This window comes from Bombyx mori, chromosome 13, assembly GCF_030269925.1.
Source record: "Bombyx mori chromosome 13, ASM3026992v2".
Taxonomy (NCBI): domain Eukaryota; kingdom Metazoa; phylum Arthropoda; class Insecta; order Lepidoptera; family Bombycidae; genus Bombyx; species Bombyx mori.
In genome coordinates this window covers 6526832-6550797 of record NC_085119.1, presented here as the reverse complement: position 1 = coordinate 6550797, position 23966 = coordinate 6526832, and the positions used below count along the sequence as shown (strand labels likewise).

The window sequence follows — 23966 nt, the reverse complement described above, 5'->3', positions numbered from 1 at the left end:
TTTTTATATATTGATAAGATTATTTTGCATTCTCCATTAGTTTTTACGCCGATGGCTTTATCACTTGTACTCTGGCTTGGATACTTTTCACAGCCTTTTTACCACGTGTCTTTAATTTATTATTAAATTAATTTTATTCTCACTATATTTTCGCTTGTACACTGATAATAAAATGTATAATACTCACCAGGGACGGAAGATACGACATCCAACACGCATTTAATTAGTAACATAAATACTGACGATTATCTGCTTAAACCATGCAACATTTTAACTAGGAAAATGACCGTGCTTATCAAAAGCTCTGCACTAAGCTCAAAGCTCTCCAGAAGTTTCTGAATAAGTCAGCCAAGTGGAACGTGAACATTGTTCGGCTTCAGTTATGATTAGATACCCTATAATTGGATAGCCCATCAAGAAAGGACAGCCATATTTTTGTGAAAAAGGTATTTATTAAGGGGTAAAGCATCGACCCAAATATATCAAAAACGATTTTTGTAAAAGTCTTTAAAAACCTCAAAAACACCACGTTCCGTAAACAAAAATTATCCTTTTAACAAGATTTGGTACCTTGTCTTTGGTCATAAAGGTCGATCCACATAGTGTGACTGGAAGTTGGTTTCTGAATTCATCAAATCTAAAGACTGGACGTCGTCTAGTTCCGTTCTTAAATCATTATACTTTGTGACTTTTAGATAGTACGTTGAAAGCATTACATATAATAGGTTGAGGGAAAAGTTTCATCGCATTTTTTAAGAAAATTCACAACAGTTTTTTATATAGTTTATTTACATTTAACTAAAGTATGTAGGTACCATTTTGTTCGATAACTTTTTGCCATCTTGTAGGTAGGGATATGATCCCATTGCTATAGAAATTTTGGGGCTTCTGATCAAAGTACCGCGACAATTGGTTTTGGCAGTCCTTTCGTGATGTTAACATGACACTGACTAAAGAATTCTAAAGAGACCGAAACAGATGGAAATCTGAAGGTGCAAGGTCAGGACTATACGGCGGATGCATTAACACCCTGCAGCCAAGCTCTCTCAATTTTTGCTGAGTGGCTGAATTTGATGTCTAGCGTTAGCATGATGAAAAACCACACCTCTTCTGTTGGTTAATTCCGGCCGCTTTCTCTCAACTTCTTGCTTTAATCTCATCAGTTGTTCGCAGTAGAGTTCAGAATCGATGGTTCTTCCTGGTGGTAACAGCTCATAATAAAGAATGCCTTTCAAATCCCACCATACACGCAGCATCACCTAGTTGCGAGTTAACCCGGGTTTCGCCACTGTCTGTGAAGCCTGACCGGCCTTTGACCACGACCTTTTTCGCACGTTCTTGTCGTACGTGATATCCACTTTTCATCACCAGTTATCAGCGTCTTGAAAAAGGGTGCGATTTTTGTAGTAAAATTTTAAAATGTATCGAATATCTTCATTAGATTCACTCATCTTGACAGTACGAAAAATAAATAAGAATCACACATTTTCCTGTCCACAATTTGAATTTGGAATTATCTTCTTTAAAATTTAAACTTTTAATAAACAAAACCAGCCAGATACAAATAGTAGGTATAGCCAAAGAGATTTTATTACAAGCTCATACATACTATAACGCGAAAAGACTTTTTCCCCAACCTATCATTTCATTCTGCTGCAGTGTATTTTCCCATGAATAAAGTTTGTGTTTCAATCGATTGCAACGTTTAAGGTTTGTATTAAAATAAATTAAGACAACTCTCAATGAGTCACATAATTTTAAAATGTTGTACCCACGCAAAAGTATAAGCTAAAACATGCTGCAGAACGATAATGTTTCGTGTATCAAATAAAAATATTTACGGCAAAACACGCGGCGTATTAAAAAGCTGTAAAACTTTTTATCAAAAGGAGCTTGCTTTTTTGTTATTTTTCGCTGTACTTATTTCAAATTTTATTTATTCATTATACAGAGAGCCTATAAGCATACTTAAGTTACTTATTACCTTTAGTAGCGGTTCGGCCGACCAACAGTCCCGGTTGCATTCCATTTCGCCGCGTTCCATTCGATGTTGCTGGGCCCACAATAAATTCCCAAAACTTAAGGGAATTAAGTGTTAGAGCAGTATTTTATGTTGATACGAAATTAATGCATGTTTGTATTGAATTAGAACACAACAGACGTTCATACACCTTCAGTGTTGAAAAGTATTTTAAGACCTATAAAATTTACGAATATGTGTCACAGTCTAATTTGGTACATACTTATTGAAATTTAAGTTTCTCTAAATCGTTAAAAAAAATTAAATTATTACTTTTATATTAATATTGTGTTTTACGGTTATGGCATTAAAATAAAGCATACGTAATCTCAGCAACTGTGACTATACTACAATATGCTGTGTCGGACTTCTAAGAAAGGACGATGTCCCGCTCGCACTAGTAACAGCACGTTGTTGCCGTGTTTTGAAATTCTGTTCATTGTTCTGCTCATTTCAATACAGGCAAGGAACTAAAAACGTATCCGGTCAAAGGTCTAAAATATTTCTGTGCCTATTATAACTCAAAGCCTTTCTTTGTTTTTTTTTTTTTGCGGAAATAACAATTCACAACTCACAACCCAATTATGTGTTCACGTTCTCAATGTTTTCGTATAAGGTACTATTTAGATCACTATTGTTAGGCAACAAATACAATAAATGGTTTATGAGGAGTACACTAAAATTGACAACCTAAAGTGGTGCCCATATTCCAAAAACAAAAGGGAACAAATTCTTAAAACTATATTTCAATTAAAAATGGATATTTTTATGATGGTAGTACTCGTTGTCTGCCCTTACGGACATATTCCACCTTCCTATCTATATACATAGGTACTTCGCGAAGCAGTCATACATTCCATATTTAAAATGGTCAACCATTATAATTTATCAAGGTGGGTGGCATACGTACATGTAAACAGAATTCTATCTGTTTTATGCACGTAGACGTGAATAAAATTAGGGCCTTACATTATTTTGAACACGACCACAAGCGTATCCGCTGCAAAAAAATTCGGTGAAACAATAAAAGTGTCACCCTCGCACTCGCGAGGTCTATTGATGGAAGCCGGGCAGTCGATGATTAATGGCGCTGAGTTATAGCGCACTTCCTGTGCATTCGGCCCTGCAACCATAGCATTGACCAAGTCTAAGTTAAGCCCAGTCAATACATCGCAACACGTTCCCCTTCAAAAAAACCGTTTTAGAACAGGAATTCTCAACATTTTCAATGCCAGTTCATCGCATTAGTGCGGACTAAGAATACGAAGTAAATATATATTGGCTGTTGATTTCCAAAGGAACGTCACCATGGTCGCAGACTACTCAAGAATTTGACCATTTTCATACAACGAGTTCTACAATGTTCGTATTTCCTAATAAAAATTATAAACTTGCTTCACTAACCGTGCCTTGCGCTGCTACCTGTGGATTCGAAAAATACATATCTATTTTTTTTTAAAGTATGTTATTTCCAATTCCTCGTTAAGATTTCTTATAAATTCGACCAAGCGATGTGGTTAAAAACTATTGTAATCACCAAGTATTTTGGGTGCATTTTTGAATTAGAAATTTGCTATGATTTAACAAAAACGCCCGCGAAATAGTTGATCGACCTTTTACAGCCCGCCACCAAAGAGGATTTAGAACGGTTTTTTGCAATCAAATTGGTGGAATGTAGCGCAAAACTTGTACGATATTTAGCGTCATGTAAATTTATTGTTTTCTACCAATTACTGAGAAATTAAAAGTAAGAGAACATAATTAATATTTATAATACCATTCTATCTGAGTGATTAATTTATTTTAAAACGACTATGCATGGTGTAAATTCGTTTTTAATCAACTGTCATCTCAAGATCTAAATTCACTTTATGTAATTTCAGCATTGTTTCGCCTTTATCCGGCCGCGACGGGGCAACGCATAGTCGCCCGAAACATAGATCTTGTCAGATCCCCCGGATTCACTCTCGGTGCTTTTAGGACCCTCAAGCACCGGTTACCGTCCTCGTCGAGCTCGTCGATTACGAGCGAACTAATCTGGAGACACGGTCAACTGAGTTTCTCGCCGGATCTTCTCAGTGGGTCGCGATTCCGATCAAGTGGTAGAATATGCTACGCACTGCTCTCGCTAGGGCTTGCTTTAGCAAATTCTATCAGGTTGACCCCGTGAGCTCACCGTCCGGGCGTAGCTAGAATAGCCTCTTAGGCTACCAGCGTGTCGGTAAAAAATAATTGTTTCGTGTAAAGGCGTGAAAAAAGCTAGTTGTTCCCAAATTTAATTTAAACTAAAATTATACTAAACAAAAAGAAAATAGGTTGACGAAAAGAGGAGAAAAGGTCTTTACTAAATTATCAACATTGTTATATAGAATAGGTTCATTTTAAAAATGTGTGATAAATTGTAAGATAAATGAAATCTCATATCGGTATTTGTCATCAGTATTAAAATTACTGCTTAATCCAACCCTGACTGAAAATTGAAATTAAACTAACTAAAATTTCAAAGCGATATTTTCCTTATTTTTTCTTTAACTTCGGATAGTTAAAATCAATGGATACCAGACACATAAAAAGCTATTAAGTTTTTACCACGATTGCGGCTCTGCCACTGATTTTCGGGTCGAAAACCTGAATCCGTTTCAATTAATCGCGAAAAGTAACTTTTATTCCGCAGATAGATGGTAATAGACTAATATTATAAGCGTTATATTGCATCTTGTGAATTGCCATAAAGTTTGGTCCAAATCGGTACGTAAACTGAATTAAGTACATATATTGATGTAAAATTAAAATGTACTCCAGAAACAAGTAGATCTTAGACAGTTTCTTTTTAAGAAATGAGAGGTTGTACTTAAACGTTTCTTGTTGAAAGGGACTTTACCCACTGAAGTTAAAAAACTCCCCTAGGTAATGAGGCGATTCGGCCGTAGATAGAGAAGAACACAGTCGTTCCAAGAATATGGTAGACTGAACCATAAAATTGTGCAATTAAGAAAACGAATTGAAGAATAAAAACATACAAAAAAAGGTATATTGACCAACTCTGTACTGACATACAGCGATAGTACTGACATATAAAAAAAACTGTTGTCGAAAAATGCGGCAACACTGATGATTCAATTCAAATTCTAATAGTTGAATGAAACGAGAAGATGAAATTTTGATAATAGGTATTGCATATTAGTTGTCAAAAAAGAAATGGTTTGAAGAGCTTAAATAAGTTTAATGTTAAATTTTGAATTGAATAAAGAATAAGATCTCGTACTTTTTGATTTTCAAACTGTAGGTCTATTTCTACCATTTACAATAAATTTTCATGACATTGTTTAATTTTAATTACATAATGTAATTGAGCCTGGAGCGGTCAATAGAAAGAAAAAAACGAGACTTGGAAGTTGGAGTGAGATGTGAGTGAGCAAGAAATATGTTATGTATTATTATTTGGACGCCGTCGAATGGGAGAAACCTGCGTGCGGGCCTCACTGGCACCGCCCTGCCCCCGCGCCGCGCCGCTCCGATCATATTATTATGTTCGGTCGGCGGGCGAGTCTCGCACCGGCCGCTCACTGCGACTCGGGCGCTCGTCGTTGTCGCAACACTACGTGCAACACTCCGGCGCTCGCTCCCGACCGATCAGCTGTCGAGCACTCCGCGCAGAACAAATCATATCCTTCGCGACGCGTACGTGACCGTTCGGATAAACATGGAGCTGTTGTGCGCGGAACGCGTCAGCCCCGGCAGTGGCGAGGGCGCACCGCGGCTGCCGCAAGCTGCTGCACCCGACCCGGTGCTGCTGCGCCGCCGCGTGCTCGACAACCTGCTGCGGACCGAGGAGCGCTATGCCGTCACCGCTAACTACTTCGGCACTGTGCAGACCGAGATCACACCTCACATGCGCCGTCTCGTCGCCGAGTGGATGCTAGAGGTGAGCGCACCCGCGCCGCATGCCGCACCCGCAAACCAACACTCGTGCCGCTGAACGCCATTTTGTCTCGTTTCCCAGCCACGTGTAGGTAACTCCAGTCTTGGACATGACATCCACATCAATGATTTCGTATGCTCCCTAAAACAGTTACCATATCGGTAAGAACTAAGTCGCACTGTCTTCCAACTCAATATCCGTCGAGTTCATGTCTGTGCCTATCATTCAGTGTTCCATTTATGATTCGAAATAAGTACTAGGTACTAAAGGTTTTTTCACTATCTAGTTTATCAACGTTTGTAAAATCAGATTTCGGGTTACCAAATTTCACTAGAAACTGTGACGTTGTTTACATGATCAGCTGATTGCATTCTTGTATCAGTAGTTTCTTATAAGATTTTTTATTCTTTTTTTGCTAGTAGGAAATATTAATTAACTAATCACTTAACCGAGTGCAGTGGAATAATGACAAAATAAATACCTACTCTATAACAAAAAGGCTCATAATGTTCGCAAAGCGAAGGTAGGTACATTGATATCAAGTTAGCTGCGAGGTGACTGGAGCGATGAGAACCGAGGGGCCCCTGTACGTAGCGCGAGCGGGCGCGGTCGCCGACCGATGCGACTCCGTGCTCGTTCTATTTGAATAATCAGCTGATTTTGACACGCACACAGCTGACGCTCCGTTGCGCACTTATCGTTGATACAAAATAAATAATTGACAGGGCGTATATGATTGAACTCGTTGGAACACATCTAGTTCAATATTCGAACAATCTTAACATACGATCATCTTCGTTTTTAATATGCGTTCAAAGATACATTACTATATTATTATAGTTTATTCGTTTAGAATTCTTAGATTAATGAGATTAAGTTTAAATAGGTATAAAGTAGATAAGTTAGGAGAGAACGATACCGGCTTACGAAAAGTATTACCTAGTCAGCTGTTTAAAAGTCCACGTGTTCAAGCGACTAACTCTGCGCCGGCGGTGCGCGCTGACGTCATTCAATGAATGCGCTGCTATGGCATGGCGGCGCGACGGCGCATGCGCGACCAAGTTACCGGCACCTCGTGGCTACAACTAAACAAGTCGCATACCAACATTTCAGCACAAGCAGACCGAATCGTTCCTCCACGACTGTAAGGTCAATGACATCTTAGACTTTAACGTTTAATTTTCAAATAATTCTGACTTACATATTTATAAAGTTTCAATCAAAACTTCAACAACCTCACGGGAATACAAAATCTGGAATGTTGCAATTTTAATATGCAGCCCAATTCCAACTTCAACCTTCAACCTTCAACCTTAACTTAATTTCATTGATAAATATCTAAAACAATGGACGTAGTGTTCTCACAATGACTTAATCGACTTCAATATCTACAATGACTGTGTTGAACCGGTGAGACCGAGAATAAGCGTTCACAAAGTATGTGGGACCATTTGAGTCGGCTCGTCGGAGGCCCGGAGTCGCGTTACAACGACACCGTGCGAAACTATGCAGGGAACGTACTATGTCCATACATCAACCGCCACACATAACTATCTCTATTTGTGTCCTTACCTACCAGTTTTTTACTGAATCTCTACTCACACATAACAATCAAACGTATTCTTGACACACACGACGTTTTCATTTCATACCTACACGTTTAACGACAATGATATTCTTAATCGGTCTTTGACTAAGAACCACAACTTCAACCTACTTTAAAGAAACGGTCCGTGATCGATAAGAAACGTAATAACTGCAATAGAATAGCATGTTGCGTTGTATTTATCGCAATATGTTTATTTTCATTTAATATAGGTTATCAGGAATTCCGGGTGATAAACTAAGCAGCGGCCTCGGTGCGGTAACACTAAAGCGCTCCTGAGAAATATTAACGTTAACAAATGATGTATAACGGTCGTTCCTTTTTCAGGTATGCGAAGATCGCGGCTGCCAAGAAGAAGTCTTTCCACTGGCGATATCGTTCCTGGATCGGTTCTTGAGCATCTGCGCGGTGGGAAAAAGTCAAGTGCAACTTTTGGGCACAGCCTGTCTACTGTTGGCTTCCAAACTCCGTGAGCCAGGATCGTGTGCCCTCCCCGCCGACCTACTTGTCTTCTACACCGCAAACAGCATCACCCTTACCGATCTTTGCGTAAGTTCTTATCATTTAAAATTTTCAACAAAAATACGTCCGATTTTTTTAAGAGATTTTCTGACTTGGTAACTAAGACCTTTAGGTCAAGAATACGTCCAATTCACAGATTAGAATACAGAATACAGTATAAAGATCGAAGTTTTTTTTTTATTGTCATTGTAGGCAGACGATTATACGACCCACCTGATGTGGAATGGTCATTGGCGCTAATGAACGTCATGGATAGTACCTTCTTCGGTTTTTGCGACTTGAAGACATAATTAAATATCTTTTTACGGTTTAATCTCGCTGTTTTTATTGTCGTTATATTCTTCACGACTTTTCGAATACTTCACAGTTTTCGTGGTCGCGGGCTACTGAGATTCGTCCGTCCTAAACCGTAAAATTGGTTATAATTACTATGACGTCATGGATGTCGGGAATGAACATCAAACTGCTGTTTATCGCTTATTATACTGTAATAGCATATCTTGATGTGGGAATTAAAATTATAACAGAAAGGCTGTCATTCGTACTTCTTCTCCTTATAATAATAATAATAAGCCTTTATTGCTGACCGTTAAAAAAAGATACCCTGATTGCGGGCATGCGCCATACAATGTCTAGCTGTGAGAATCTTAAGGTATTTGTATTTCTTCGTGTGAAGCAACAGCTGTCTCATTAGTGATGCGGTTTCGTGTGGGCAGGTTTTTCCATGGCAGCCGCATGCAGTGGTTTTTAGCAGCGCGTGCAATCATCTTAGACTGATTTCTAAAACATTCGCGAGCTGCACATCCGCGATAGATCGGAATTTCAGATTTAAAACGGTAGCTACACTAATTAAATAGACAACAGATTAAACGTCTACTCACGTTCAATGTTTTAGAATAATTTAATTCGAAAACTTGGGTTTTTACTCTTTTTTTTACTGTGTATATTTAATTACCGGCTGATGCTGAGGTATTGTTATTACTGCTAACCGATTATCCGGTAGTTGAAGACAAATAAAATACTTTGTCTACATCGAGTTTTCGATTTAGATAATTAAGAAAAATGCACATTGTATCCATATTATATCTGTAATGCAGCGTGACTAATATCAGCCAACGTCTTTAACCTATATCGCGCGTGGAAAACGCCCGCGCCACGTTGTCATCGTATCGGTCACAACTATTCACCTTCTGGCACTTTGTATAGTCCGGGCTGTACCGAAAATAAAATTTAATGAATCTACGTATTAACCGTAAATACATCTACGTGAGACTCGTACAAAAATAGACGATATTGTTATAAACGTCGTTTCCCGTAGTTAATAACTACAGACGCTACTTAACGCGTCTAGTTATGTGGCGTGTATGACTACAGTTGCTGGTGCATCATAGTATTTGCATTCACGCGTCTTGTCTGTACAGTATTTAGTCTGTAGGTTGCATTTTGGGCGCATTGTGGCCACCCGGCCGGGGCCCCGGCGCTCGTCCCGTAGATAATAATGTGCACGCTACGTTTTCGCGTCGCGATATAATGAAATACAATACGAGACTCGTTTTGTCTGTAAGTGCATTCGTGCACTCGTGTGAGACTAATTAGGGTCGTTCTTTATCTTTTCATAATTATCCGATCTGCCATATTAATATCCTACAATTTTTTTAGGTAATTTTCCGATGGACCTTAAGACAATGTTTTAATGATTCGGATGTTGAGTTGTAATCAGGGTCATATTGAAAATGATTGTTGTCATTTGACCGAAGCGGAATGCGACCGTTTTCATTGGCAAGGGAACGGCCCGTCAAAGAGTGTCCCTTAACGAGCCGTCGGACTTCTCGGAAGAACCGCCGAACGAGGTTCGCGTTTCAATCAGACCAATTACAGGCGAACCGCGCCGCTTATTTTTTTCTCACGACACGACAACGCACTCTCCGTCTCGCCCGTGATGCACTACTCGTATATTCTCCGCGTGAACACATCGGAATACTCTATTAGAAGATAGCTCATTGAATTCGAATAGTTATCACATTTTACACTTGGTACACTCCAGGTGGAACTTTCTGGTAATGTTCTCGCCGAGCGTCGGACTACTCTCTCTGCGGCGTACAATTAAATCTTCGACCTCATGTCTCGAGATGGGTGGCGGCATTCAGGTTTTAATGCCCACAAGCTGCGGAAACCACTTAGCACCCAAATAATAAAACTACTGAAAAAATTTATCGGTCGTTCCAACACTCTCGTATTTGTGACACAGAGTAACTTTTCAGACAGATATGTCTAAATTAAATCTTGTTCAGGTTTTTACCAGTTGATTTATTTAAGACAAACCGTAATCACGAGTTCACAACAATAAGGAACTGTTAATATGTACATTTGGAAGGGAAATAAAAGCATCTTAAATTATTATTACTATCGATTTGAAATATTTACAATAAATTAAATGAAAAGAATCGAATATTCATGTTCAATGTCAACGGTAATTTCGTTTAAAAATAAGCTGATTAGTTCCGTAGCAAATTCGTAGAGCATCTACGAGATACCGTAGACCCGTTCTTGGAGCTATTTATCTTAATTTACACGTCAATTTGAGCGAGTATATATTTTTTATTTACTCTTTTAATAAGTCGCAACATAATTGTACATTGTAGTATGTGTAACGCGCATAACTTCTATGGTAAATTTAAAATTGTGCTTGTCAAGTGCAGTGACAGCGATATCTCGATTGTGAATAAAGTACTAATGAATCAAGTGCATTTCAATAATAGCAATTTAAAATCACTTCTACGCTAGTTCGTAACATGCGTTTTCACATTCGGCTTTCTATGTTGTAAAATTTAAGTGAATTTTGAAATTATCGATCGATTTTCGTAAATCGAAGACATAATGAAAAGTTCTATGTATTACTGTTTATTTTGTGTACTATATTGTTTAATTACATTGTTCCCGACATTTCGAATACTTTTATTTTTCGTTAAACTAAACCGTAAATGTAATTTTAAGTTTAAGGAATGCGTTATGTGTTATTTTAAGTTATATTTGATACGATACGTAAAGAAATCTTTGTCGAGCTGAACGTTGGGCAGAGCCGGTCTGGAGTACGAACAAAAAGAGCACGGCCGGAATCCACGGCGGTTTTAATGCAGGGTTCCCGCGGCCTCACGACCATAAAACCTGCCGCGTTCTCACATGCCCGCCACCACCGTAAACGTTTATTATAATTGAAGCATAAGTTTACGAGTGCGGTGCCAGTTACTCAAAAGAGAAAATTAAATACACCCTCTTTGGAATAATATAATAATTAATTGAATAACCACTCCGTTTTCGTCTCTGTACTTAGTAGATTACATAACTGCTTATCCTTGATTGTAGATTACGTTGTAAGTTTGTCCTTGCGATAAAAAACATGAAAGCGAAAAGTGTACGATTTTCCTTTTATCTCGAGAATAAAGCAAAAATTGACATTTATCTCCAGCAAAAGTATTTGAAGTAATTTATGCTACGCTCTTATTTTATAAACATGCCACATTCTGTGATTATTTCGAACGGCACTCCTCTTTTTTTTATGTACCTAGTTAATTATTGTGAACTCATAATCACTGGATTGTGAGTTACGATTCACGGTGGCTTGTATGAGGAAATTACCTTTATCTTCCTCGATCGATTCTATTGTAATAATTCGCCGTGTCTTTCTTGTTTTTTTATTGACTATTAAAACGCCGGCTATGTTCGCTAAATAAATTAAACACCAGCGCTTGTTTTAAACGCCACTACCTTGACACGTTGAAGGAACTATATCAGGAACTTTGAAGTACCGACAGCGAATCAAATTTTCAACTTAATCGAATAAATAATACGAGGACGAACAAACCAATAAACAAAATACATTATGTGTTCGTAAATTAGATGGTCAGATACCACTGAAATGTGACGCCAGCGCCGGTTCAATGTTAGATCAGTATTTAAATGAGTCAAATTATAAAGATCGACGCAGTGTAGCTGGTTAGTGACAGCAATTAAAATAAAATGTATTAAATGTTAAATAATAATACCGTTAGATTTATTCATGTATGAACATTCAAAACATGAACATCTGATATAACAAATTTCACCTTTTACTTACCTACGCTATTGTGACTCAGACATTGTAAAGGTCAAACAAAAATGTAGGTAATAATATGAATATGTAGTTACAAAATACATATTAATAATGACGCATTATTTAAAGAACATAGCAACTGATCTTCATGAAGAGTGGAAAAATAATTGGTACATTAAAATAGGGTACTTAATCGGGTGTTGTTAGCGGATGCCACACCACGACTCATGTGAATGTCTTCTGCACGATGGGAAAGAAGACTTAGGTCCAAAGCACATGAGAATGAATAAAAAATGCGGGAAAAGATCGCATAATTTTCACTTTTGTGTGGTAAACACATTCTCACACACACTATATATATATATAAATTATCGCTGTATTGTTAATAGCTAATAAAGGTTCTGCTTTTGAATCTGTCTGTAAAGTCTTCCTTTAGTAACCGATGTCTATTATAACATTTAAAATCATGCCATTACTGCTGCATATTCATTATCCATTCATGATTTGTTGTACATGTTAATTAAGGTGGAGCATTAAAGCTTGTAAAAGTTTCTTAGAAAATCGCCTCCCGCACTGCACTTAGCGCACTTACATAGTTCTAATGTGACATTATATCTTGCGTTTAGTGTCAATTCGCTTTAATCCCGATCAATAAAAACATAGCTCACCGTCTGTGTCTCACTGAGGTGATCAATAAAATAGTTTTTATAACAAATCTGTATCGATGGTATTTCGGTTTAATGTACATTTAGTTAAAGTTATGTCGATGTATTATAACTGCCTTCGAGAGCTATAAATTCCATCTGGTTCGATAGTTACACCGACCCGAACCATGCGGGCTATCCGACTAAAGAAAAAAAAAATTAAAATTTTGTGGTTTTGAAACGGAGAACTTGAGTCTTGAGGAAAACTAACATCAGGCCAACACACCGAAGTCTAGCTTTGATTTTTATCAAAAAACAAGGACACTGTACGTATATAGAAATAACGTTCTTATATAAAAATGCTGAACAGAAATTATAACGATTACTAGCGGTTTTCGATATCATCATTTCAAAAGAATGCGCTGATAATATATTTTATGCGAGCATTGTGATATATTGCATTCAAGACATTCGCAAGTGGTTCGGCAAATATTTTGGCGTGCACATTTTATGTATAATACGAAAACCAACAACACGAATGTTGTTCGATATCTCGAATATGTAATAAGTTCGTAAGTTTTACCGTCGACTAACGAATTCGTATTCCTTGTGCCTCCGCTACGTAACCTTTATTTTAATCTACAAAATATTGTATTCAACAAGTAATCGAATATAGCCCGGTGCTTACTATCCGTGGCAGGAAAATTCCGAAGTTGTTTAATCTCACGGCGTGGCGGCCACGCGACACCAAGCTCATTGTTTCCTTCTAATGGCGGCGCAGTCAGACCGTTCGATGAAATTGGATAAAGCATGGGAACCGGTGAGGAATTCAGCGTTTGCACTGCAGCGGCAAGGGTTGTTTGCGTAGTTCGTTTTATTGACTGAAACGCGCCTCGATAACAACCGACCACCCCACAACTTTCTCTAATCAACGCCCGACTTTACGAGCCGCATTCCGGCAGTTTCCACTTTATAACCTAAATAAAAGTAAACGACCTTAAACAGATATTCCGAACTCGAACTCCGACTCGTCAAACAATACGAGATCAGCTGATACAATTAGAAATCGAAATATATCAAAAGTACAACAATGGACATTATTTTGAATGGTGCGATACAGGTATATCTTTGTCATCGTTTGATGCACTGTTTGCGGTGAATGCTTTATGAACGTATTGTTTTAAACGTATTAAACGTTTTGTTCGGGCCCCGACGCGTATAGCGATGTTTTCATTGCGCGGTCGACCCGCATACCGCCACATTATTAACCGCTTTCGCAGACTCAGCTGTTCCCTTCAACATATCTGTTCCATTATTATTACTCCTATGTTCTATGAACATTCCTATTGCTTTTTATAGCAATACAGATATAAAACTGCTCGTCGCATATTACGTTACACTTACTTCGATACCGAGTGACGATACTTCATTCATTCATAAACACTCATGCTTTAAGTATTTGAGCCATAACCGCCAAGGTTTGTTGTACAAAATCAGACTCTAAATCAATGTTGATGTGTAGTGAATTTGAGTGGAATATGAAAGTCAGTGTCTCCGCCGCGGTCGACCCCGCCGATTGAGTTAAGTAAACATCGTGTATTATCTGTCAACGGACATGCATCATGTCTATATGTGAGTTTGTATCTGAACATAAAATAATCACGTTATTCATAAAAAAATAACTGACAAAATACAAACTTATCAAGGGTATCGTGTGGTCGTATTACGTATCTATATTATTTCGTTTAATTTTTTTTTAGGTTAAACATTTAGGCGACATCGAAATAAATTGCTAATAATTACATATCATTAAGGATATTTTAAAATCTCACAGCTGGCTTGATAATAAAGTGCAAATTATGGTACGACGAACATACTATGCAGCTACAGTTAAACTTGTTTTGTTCCAAAAAAGAAGAATGTGTTTCATATAACAAAAGAATTGTAGTTGATTGCATAACAAAGTACTGCTGGTGTACTTATGCGCCGTTCCGGGAAATTGAGAGAAACTTGCTGCGTTTTTACGATTATTACACCGGATACGGCAGGCGACAAATATTATTTTACTCTTTAGTCTCATTTACATTTATTAAAAATGAAATATGTGCAAATTATGTTCAAATAGAATACAATTAACACACATTTATTATTAATTTGTCAAATCATCATGTTTTATATTAAAACTAAACGGAAAACTAAAGCAGCATGGGCGATTAAGGCACCGTTTTGTATTTCAATCCAAAAATTTACAAGCTCATGTGAGCAAACGTAGCAATTCTCGAAATACAGTGATCATTTATTAATCCTGCATATTAAAAATGCTGTTAAAATTATTATTGGTATTTCATCATTATTTATACACTTATTGAAGTGAAAACTTCTTTAGAATCGTTGTGATTTCAAACCGGATGCAACGGAAAAAACGACAGGTAAGAGACACAAATATAAAAATGTGTAGGATGAAGCCAGCAAAGAATGAGACAGAAATATACATACTATTTAATACAGCGCCATCTGTGAGATTTTTTAATACTAACGTGTGTATGAAAGCTCTTGTAGTGAATTTTAATTTAGGATTATACGTGAAATTAAAATATCAATTCACAGAGAGCGCTACCTTACAATTATTTACTAATGACAAAATTTTACATATACTTAAGACGTTTAGGATAATTGTATTTTAATTTTGGAAGGTTTCACTTCTACCACGTGTGAATTGCACACATGTAATTTTTTATAACATAGAGACAATATTCCCTAAACAATATATTTTTAAATGTATTTTTAAACGGTATTTTTCCTTTTTTAACAGAGCTGGGAGTTGCTAGTGCTGTCGAAGCTGAAATGGGATGTAGCAGGGGTGACAGCTCACGACTTCTTGCCTCTTCTGCTATCGCGGTTGCCAATCCGAGGCCTTGTCAACGTGGAAATGGTGCAAAGGCATGCAAAGACGTTTATTTCACTAGCGGCAAGAGGTGAGGATATGCATATTGATTAGAAAACTTCTCGCAATCAATATTCTTAAGAATTTCAGGTTAATGCCATGCCATGAAGGCATGTACTTTATTACTATACAAAGTTTGTGACAATAAATAAATAGAATAAACTTGATTAAGCACAAAATACTTTATAAGATGTATTAGTTGATAGTAAACACTGGATATACTATATTAATTTATTGCTCAATTCTCGGTACGTTATTTACAATACCTATACGACATACGGATGTCGTGTGTCGGCTCGAGCCTTGAGACCACGTTGGTGTTCTCCAGCGTGTCACTGAACCTTTGAAAACTGTTTTAACACCGAATATTATATTTTTATGGAGAAAAAAAAAACGATTTTAGCATAACGAGTCGAATAAGAACTTAATGTTCTTCATTTACTAATTTAATTGAACTTGGTCTTGATACGACCGGGTTCTTTAAAAGCTTACATGATAATTACCTTGTCGGAGTTACAAGAAATAAGTTTTTCGTGATTTTTATCAAAAAACCACACTGTCCATCTCTAACATTAATCAGCAAAAGTGATGACATAATAAAATAGTTCCTTTGTAAAACTTAAAAAAGTAGGTACATAAGTTTACTCGGTTTGTTGTCCAGACAATAGACAATACTTTATGGTAAAAATAAATAAGAACGTTCGTCTTCCAACATAAATTCGATCTAGAGTCTTTATAATATTTGATTATAGTATAATATGGATACACATGGGACAGATAAACATTGTTATGTCGCATGTATGAGATGAAAATAGTGCTGTCCTGTGGCAAACTAGTGCTACAGATGTGAATAGGTTTGTTTACAGTGAGGGTAGAGTGCGCGACGAGGGCGCGGAGGGCGGCGTGTGTGTCCCGCCTCCCACGCCGCTTGCCCGAGCGCATTCCAGCACGCCTCAGGACTCCCCCGCAACCCCCTCGACCCTCTTGGGATCATATGTTTTTGTGCAACGGTTTTTGTTGTTCGCCGCGGCTCTGGTCTTCTTGTTTTTTTTATTTTTATTTTACATAAAAACTTTACGCTCCAGCTCTTATGACAAAAATGAATCATAACAACTAAATTAAGTTATACCAGTACGTTCATACGTTGCTGTCATCGATCATGATCCTAATTTTTTTATTAATGAACTAGTTATTATTCTTTAAATTAAATGCGTGTGCTTTTTCACTCGTATGTGCCTCTTACAATTTGCGGCATCGGTCGAACCCGCATTATGTATCATTATTTGAATGGCACAATTTACTCCAAAATCATAAGCAATCAACTCATTCGGATATTAAATTTATATTGGGTTATTTAATACCCTATAAGGTTTCTCTTGCGCTGCTTTTAAATAAAACTATTATATGTAATTCACTTTTTAACGAACTTACCTATTTATTTGCGATTGTTTGTCAACTGGTATGTCATACATAATTACGTACATAAGACATTATGACAATGTGAGCACAATAATATCTATGCTTGGTGGCAGGTCTATCTTATCAGTTTGATAGCTAACGTGTGAACGGCACCGAACGGTTAATGATTAGTGACGGGATACGGTTAGTGGGTAGCAAAGGTTCAATGTTACCTTCGAAGAGTGCCTTCTCTTGCGCTGTGTGATTAGCCGTATTTGTTCCGGTAAAAAGTACATTTTATTAAGGCGACACCGGTCGAATATTTTCTACTTTCTAATTTTCAATCTTATCGGTTTGAAGAATTCTTGGCGTACGGTATACGCTTCACGTAGTTTTAGTTAGATATTAAACAAACTCTCAACTGATTCACGCAGGTCAGTAGCAACTCGGTCATCAAGGTCATTCCAATTACATGTTTCATAACCCATGACATACGAGAACTTTGTATCTGCAGTTATCACGCGCACATCCTAATGCAATACGCAACAAACACCCTTGGACTTAATTCCGAAAGATTCCATCTTTATGGACGATTGACATAAAAAATTATAAAAAACGATATAACACTGATGATAATAAAACTCTGATAATAAAAGCGTGTGGAACGCGTGAGAACTTTGTTCTAAACTAATATCATATACAATTATTTAAATTTACATATTACAAAAGCGTACTGGGATCAAAACTTCCTCGCGCACTTCCTCCGGCAGGTATTTAAGTAGTCGCCTCGTTACCTATGAGGTGTAGCTTCGTATCCGCTTCGTGTGTGTCCGCAATAACAGTTACGAACTCGAAGCAATCTCGATACGAAAATTAGAGCCACAGAAACTATTAATTTTGACAATTATGAGGAGTTTTTTTGTATTGCCACGACCGGTCCGCGCCGGTACTGTTTGATTAACATCAGATTATGCAAATGCTCCGAGTACGGCCGCTTTCGTTGTTTCAAAGCTCTTTTTATTCGTTCCCTCCGCCCGTCCCCTTTATCTCCGGTATGCCGACATGCAAATTAAAAAAAAAGAAGGAAATAAATCTTTTTAAATAAGCTGAGTGTTCGATATCTGTAAAAAGACTCACATAATGGAGTCTACTTAATGATGAATGGAGGGCCATTGGTGGCTTCCCTATCATTGTACGCGACGTCTGCTTATGGTCATTTGTAGTTTTGATTCGAATTTATATTTGCGAAGGCGTGGGAACGACAAAGATCTATAAAATAAAGTTAGATACACACTTGAGGTAATAAAATGTATATAATAATCGATGAAATATTTTTAGCTAAATTATAAAAAACCCCGAATAGGTATAAATTACATCATTGTAAATTTGAGCATTTAAATACAAAAAAAGAAACAAAACTTTTAGACCATAAAAACACTCGAAATATTAATTATCGATTTTGTGGCTATAGGAGATTTTTTTATTACTTTGATGGGTGGACGAGCTCACAGCCTCTTCCTGCTGTTAAGTGAAAGTGACAACGTGAATGCTTGAGGCATGAGGTCGAAACTTAATTGTATTGTTTAAGGGCTGTCCCACCGATCCAACCGTTGAGCACAACCGCTTCGCGGCATAATTAATAGGTTGGATGGATGGATGTACCTTATGCCCTACCATCAATAATTGATCTTCTTCTTCTCAGTCGTTTGCCCCTTGGCAGAGCGGTCGTGGTCATCAGTCTGGGTTCTTCAATATTTGTACAAATATATGCATTTTGCGGGTGTCATTGTCTGCTAGGCCTGACGCGTAAACACCGGTCATTTGTGTTTCATTCGGCGAATAATTTCAATTACCGTACTTATTTACGAATTGCCCTTAAAATAAAATTTACATATACATAGTATTTACTTCGGTTTTCGTGAGTCATAAAAATTTAATAATCATGACTCGTTTTTCATTTTTATCTCACATTACAAATAGCTACCAAAAACTACCAAATTACCTTATTTATTACATATCTACCAAAAACTACCAAACTACCTTATCAAAAACTACCAGATTCAATCTTAATTACGAGTTTTATTGGTAACTTCTTTTAATTTTCTACAAGAAGTCATGAAACACATACATCGTGTTTACATATGCGTTTTTAAAATCATTCGAGGATCAAATAATGTATTACGACAATAACGTCGGATAGGCACTATTACTTTTAGTAGGGTTATTACTTTCACTTGTATGCAGTTTTATCAGTTGAACGTAAGGACATGAATTACAATATCGTGCCAGATATAGTACGAGGGCTTGCCAAACTAAGTCCGTGAGAAATATTCAAGTAAGTCGAGCATGCGCTTGCAGGCTGTGGAATGCGGCCGCGAGGGCGGGTGCCGGCTTCTTTGAGCCTACACTCTCCAGACTTGAGTGACAGCCGGTGCAAGTGAGATGGCGAGATTTACCCACAACTACTGGACCGTCTCGAAAAACTATCACGTTTAGGAATGTTCGTTAGGAAAGCTACAATGATAACTAAATTCAGCAATTGAAAGGAAGGCGCCATAACATTGAATGCTTTAATGAATTTTATTTTTAATTGTGGTAGGATCTCTTGTGAGTCCGCGCGGGTAGGTACCACCGCTCTGCCTATTTCTGCCGTGAAGCAGTAATGCGTTTCGGTTTGAAGGGTAGGGCAGCCGTTGTAACTATTCTGAGATCTTAGAACTTATATCTCAAGGTGGGTGGCGCATTTACGTTGTAGATGTCTATGGGCTCCAGTAACCACTTAACACCAGGTGGGCTGTGAGGTCGACCACCCATCTAAGCAATCAAATTTTTTTTTTAGCTAATACGAATTTCTATTGTTACAGATTATGAATTCACGCTGTACTCTTCAAGCACTCTTGCCGCTTGCAGCATCGCTGCTGCACTACGAGGTCTCGAACACGATGGCTACTTATCGAGACTCCAAGAGCTCACGCGCATTGACTTAGTAAGTAATCAATTTTCCCAAGCATTTACTGCGTGCCTAATAATACCTATTAGATAATAATAATAATAATAAAATCATTTATTGCATTTCACATTAAATTAAATAAAATACAAAAAAAAAGAAAACAGAAAAAGGCAAAAGGATGTGGCTCAGCTAATGCTGTTCAAGGCTGATAAATCGAGCAGCGCTGATTTTCAGTCACCCCCGTTTCCCTTTGGTTCTTTGCGGGAATGAAGGCTAGGTACGTGTGTACAGACTTAAAACATGGTATAAACTAGTATAAAAAAATTAAGAAAAAAAAAACCAGAACAATAATCAAATTAAATGGTGAATCCAAAGTCTAAATTTAAATTTCTTTTAGGATTGCCTGCAGACCTGTCTCGAACAGATCGAGGATATGGTGCAAAGTTTGATAGTGGAGCGTGACTCGTGTCCCCCAAACGGCCAGGCGCGAGAAGCGGCGGGCTGGACGCCGCCCCCCGCCCCCCCGCACGACAAGGCGCACAGTAACGCCGCCACACCCACCGACGTCAGAGATGTACACTTCTAAACCTGGACAGGCTCTGTGCCTCCACAATCTAATTAAGTAATCACGAAGCATCAGTACGAAAATACTATAAACTACAACAAACGTTGCCAGATGCATTCGTGACGGCGGACTGATCGATACAAAGACTGACAATCGTATGTCTCTCCTAGTTAATGTACGTATATACTAATTGTGAATACATAACTGTAAGCCTTACGTGCTACTTGTAATTGCCTCTAGTCTGTACGTTCACTAATTATATTATTACTTGCATTGAACGTGACCTTGGTAAGCCTTAATGTACATGCTAGTTAATACGGCTTCAGAAATTGCAATCTACCTCTTATATAATTAAGGACTATCAGTTTCATGCGGCAAATACCCTACGCTTTACCGATAAATTAGCTGTTGTTCATATTATGTGTGTTGAATATTGTTTACGCGGGACCAAAGTTAGATACACGTTTTAATTATTGTATAATAATAATAATATGTTACTGATTTTCTTTGGATGGTATCGGTTTCACTAAATACATTAGTATTATTATAATGTTGACTTATCTTTTATCATCTTCGAATAAAATATACACCCGACATTACGACGCGCTTGTATTTGCCACTTTGAAATTAAAATTGGTACACCTACACACTATCAGAGTTTATTTTATATCGGGGGAAGGCAATAAATTACGCTTGTTCGTTGTAAAAACTAACGTTAGTTTTCATTATTATTTTTTTTGATTATATTTATCTTAGTTATATACAGATTGTATGTATATTATAATACTTTCAAACAAATATATAAACCAGATACTATTATAAAACTAAAACTTATTTGTAGGACGTTGTCTGATAGTAGACGAAGGACTGTTTATTTTTCTAATATTTTGCGTAATTAGTTATTTAGGGATTTTTTTTTGTTCCTTGCAACGAAAGCGTCGGCTCTTTCAGTTTGTATGTTTATGTGATAGGATCAACTTGTTGCTTTGAATTTCGTATTGTAGTCACTTCCAGTCATAATAAGTTAACGTAGATCTAATTTCATTTTCTTTATAGATTGCTGTATAGAAATATGTGATCGTTAAGATGTTTTTTTAGAATAGGATCAATTATTTTAACACCACCTTTATCGTTCCTAAGCGAAAATGCACTAAAATAAACAATGCAATAGTCATGTTCCATTTTATTTGTACTTAATAGTCTACATAGGTAGTTAGAATGATCGTAGAGGTGACTATGTTAATAAAAAAAAATGTGATATACAATGTTCTTAGTTATAGCTATATTGATTTAAGTACGGGTGGTGTATTTCAGGCAGTAATTAAAACGCGGTTACGATAAAAATATAAATGTGCTTTCTTTTATTACGTTAGTAAAATATATGTAAGGTTAATTTATCTGTAAATTGACGTTAATCTAACTGTGCGATTTTTTTATAGCTACGTAAAAACAAAAAAAAACAAAATTATAGCTACGTAAAAACAAAAAAACAAAATTATAGCTACGTATAAACAAAAAAAAATCACTCGATGTCTTCCACAAAAGCGAATCAGGTCAAACAACAGCTTATAGACTTGATACATATTTAGTGATCTGTTATGTGTATAGGATATTAGTTGTAAATGTATATATTCGTAAAATTTACATTAGGGTGTGCTGTAAGCATGTGGTGCCATAAGTTACACTGCTATATTTTTATTCTCTAAAACGGAATACGATTCATTACTTACACGTACCTAACTAAACCATCATAAAGTATATTTGGACATTTGTAATTATTTATTCGGTTATGTAATCCAAAATTCAATTGCATTTAGTGCGTTATGCACATTGACATAAAGTTGCATTCACTTTAATGTAAGATTATGTATAATATAGGACAAAAATTGTGGGAAAATATACGCATTACGAAGTTAGTCTTGTTTAATGCTTAGTTTGCTTTCGGACTGGCTTATTTTGAAGTAGTTTATAGTTTAGTTTATGCTTAATGAATTAAAAAAAAAGTAAGTGAAAAGTATCCCTTTTCCTGTGATTATAAAATGATTATGAAAGGAGCAACGAAGCTCAGACTTGGTGATTGAATGCGACGTCGCCGAGAACGTCATAGAAAAGTTATATTTATATTATATAAGACAAATTCTAATTATAATTTAGTGACTTTTAAAACGATATGTTAAGTACATTGATTTCATATGTGATTATTAAAGTTTCTCTTTGGATTATAAGGACGACGAGCTGTCGAGATGTAAATATATTGAATATAAAAAGGACAATAAAATTTTGAAAATTCAAAAGTACATTTTTATTTTTTACCCGACGATTACGCATTTCTGCACTGGCGAGCGCCTACGCGAGATTTACTTGGCTGATGACGTAACCTGCCGATTCTGTCTGCGGAAGGTGGAAAATATGCCTAGCATAATCTGTCTCACGATTAGCAAAGACAAGAATAAACCTCTTAAGCAATGGTTACCCTGGCCAAATCTATAGGTTCTTATTTTCAAGAAAAAATCATGGTGTTTTAGGGGTACAGAACACGGAAATTACATAAAAATCCCAACGTTTCATGTTTGGAGGAATTATTTGCCCAACCTTTAACACCAAGATAGGATAATAATACAAGGATACATCACACACGTTCATCAAGTCCCAGACTAGGATTCCATATCGGAACTAGACACAGGAAATACGTTTAAATATATACATAGATAGATATTAAACAGCCATGCAATGCATGAGCAAACAAACCTGTTCATCACACGAATGTTTATCCGATGTGGGAATCGTACCCACGACCCTCGGTCTAACAGAAGCGCGCTAACCACTGCACACGAGCACTTCAGTCAAACGAAAATACCAACGATTATTAGGTGCTAATTTTATTATGTTTAAATAATAATAAAATTAAAATTTTTAACCAAAATTCCTGAATTTCGCTTTTTGGAGGCGACGGGCTCCGCACTCTGCGCATTACCCACCGATTATAATATCGAGGGATGAAAGACCATTTGGTTTATGCGACATTTCGCTTATTACGCAACATTTGTCTTTGTCATTAAAGGTCCGTTTTATTTGGTACTAGCGATCCGCCCTCGCTTCGCTTCAGAAACATTAAAACACACATGAAACAAAAAAAAAAAAAAAAACAAAAAAAGTAGTCTATGTTCATCAGGGACAATGTCGGCTTCTAATGGAAAAATAATTTTTCAAATCGGTCCAGTAGTTTCGGAGCCTATTCGAAACAAACAAACAAACAAATCTTTCCTCTTTATAATATTATTATAGTATAGAAGTATAGATTGTAT

The 23966-nt window shown here is 36.9% G+C and overlaps 1 protein-coding gene and 1 long non-coding RNA gene across 3 annotated transcripts; one reads left to right on the top strand and one right to left on the bottom strand.

Annotated features, from left to right (window-relative positions):
• Positions 1 to 5222: 5222 nt before the first annotated feature.
• LOC134199969 (uncharacterized) lies at positions 5223 to 7029 on the bottom strand. Of its 2 annotated transcripts, none has more exons than XR_009974674.1 (2): positions 6882 to 7029; positions 5223 to 6083 (listed from the first exon to the last, which is right to left on the bottom strand). It is a non-coding gene; the product is annotated as an uncharacterized LOC134199969 (long non-coding RNA). The 2 variants fall into 2 exon arrangements; XR_009974673.1 differs by lacking the exon at positions 6882 to 7029 and adding an exon at positions 6428 to 6657.
• LOC101738852 (G1/S-specific cyclin-D3) lies at positions 5228 to 22955 on the top strand. Its single transcript, XM_004927873.5, has 5 exons — positions 5228 to 5945; positions 7876 to 8097; positions 15617 to 15779; positions 20011 to 20132; positions 20494 to 22955. The coding sequence occupies exons 1-5, from the start codon at positions 5445 to 5447 to the stop codon at positions 20680 to 20682; spliced, it is 1197 nt and encodes a 398-aa protein (XP_004927930.2). The 5' UTR covers positions 5228 to 5444; the 3' UTR covers positions 20683 to 22955.
• Positions 22956 to 23966: the final 1011 nt, after the last annotated feature.

Coding starts and splice junctions, on each gene's coding strand:
- LOC101738852 (XM_004927873.5), top strand. CDS start 5,445: ATGTTATGTATTATTATTTGGACGCCGTCGAATGGGAGAAACCTGCGT. Junction 8,098..15,616: donor TCACCCTTACCGATCTTTGC/GTAAGTTCTTAT, acceptor CTTTTTTAACAG/AGCTGGGAGTTGCTAGTGCT. Junction 15,780..20,010: donor TATTTCACTAGCGGCAAGAG/GTGAGGATATGC, acceptor CTATTGTTACAG/ATTATGAATTCACGCTGTAC.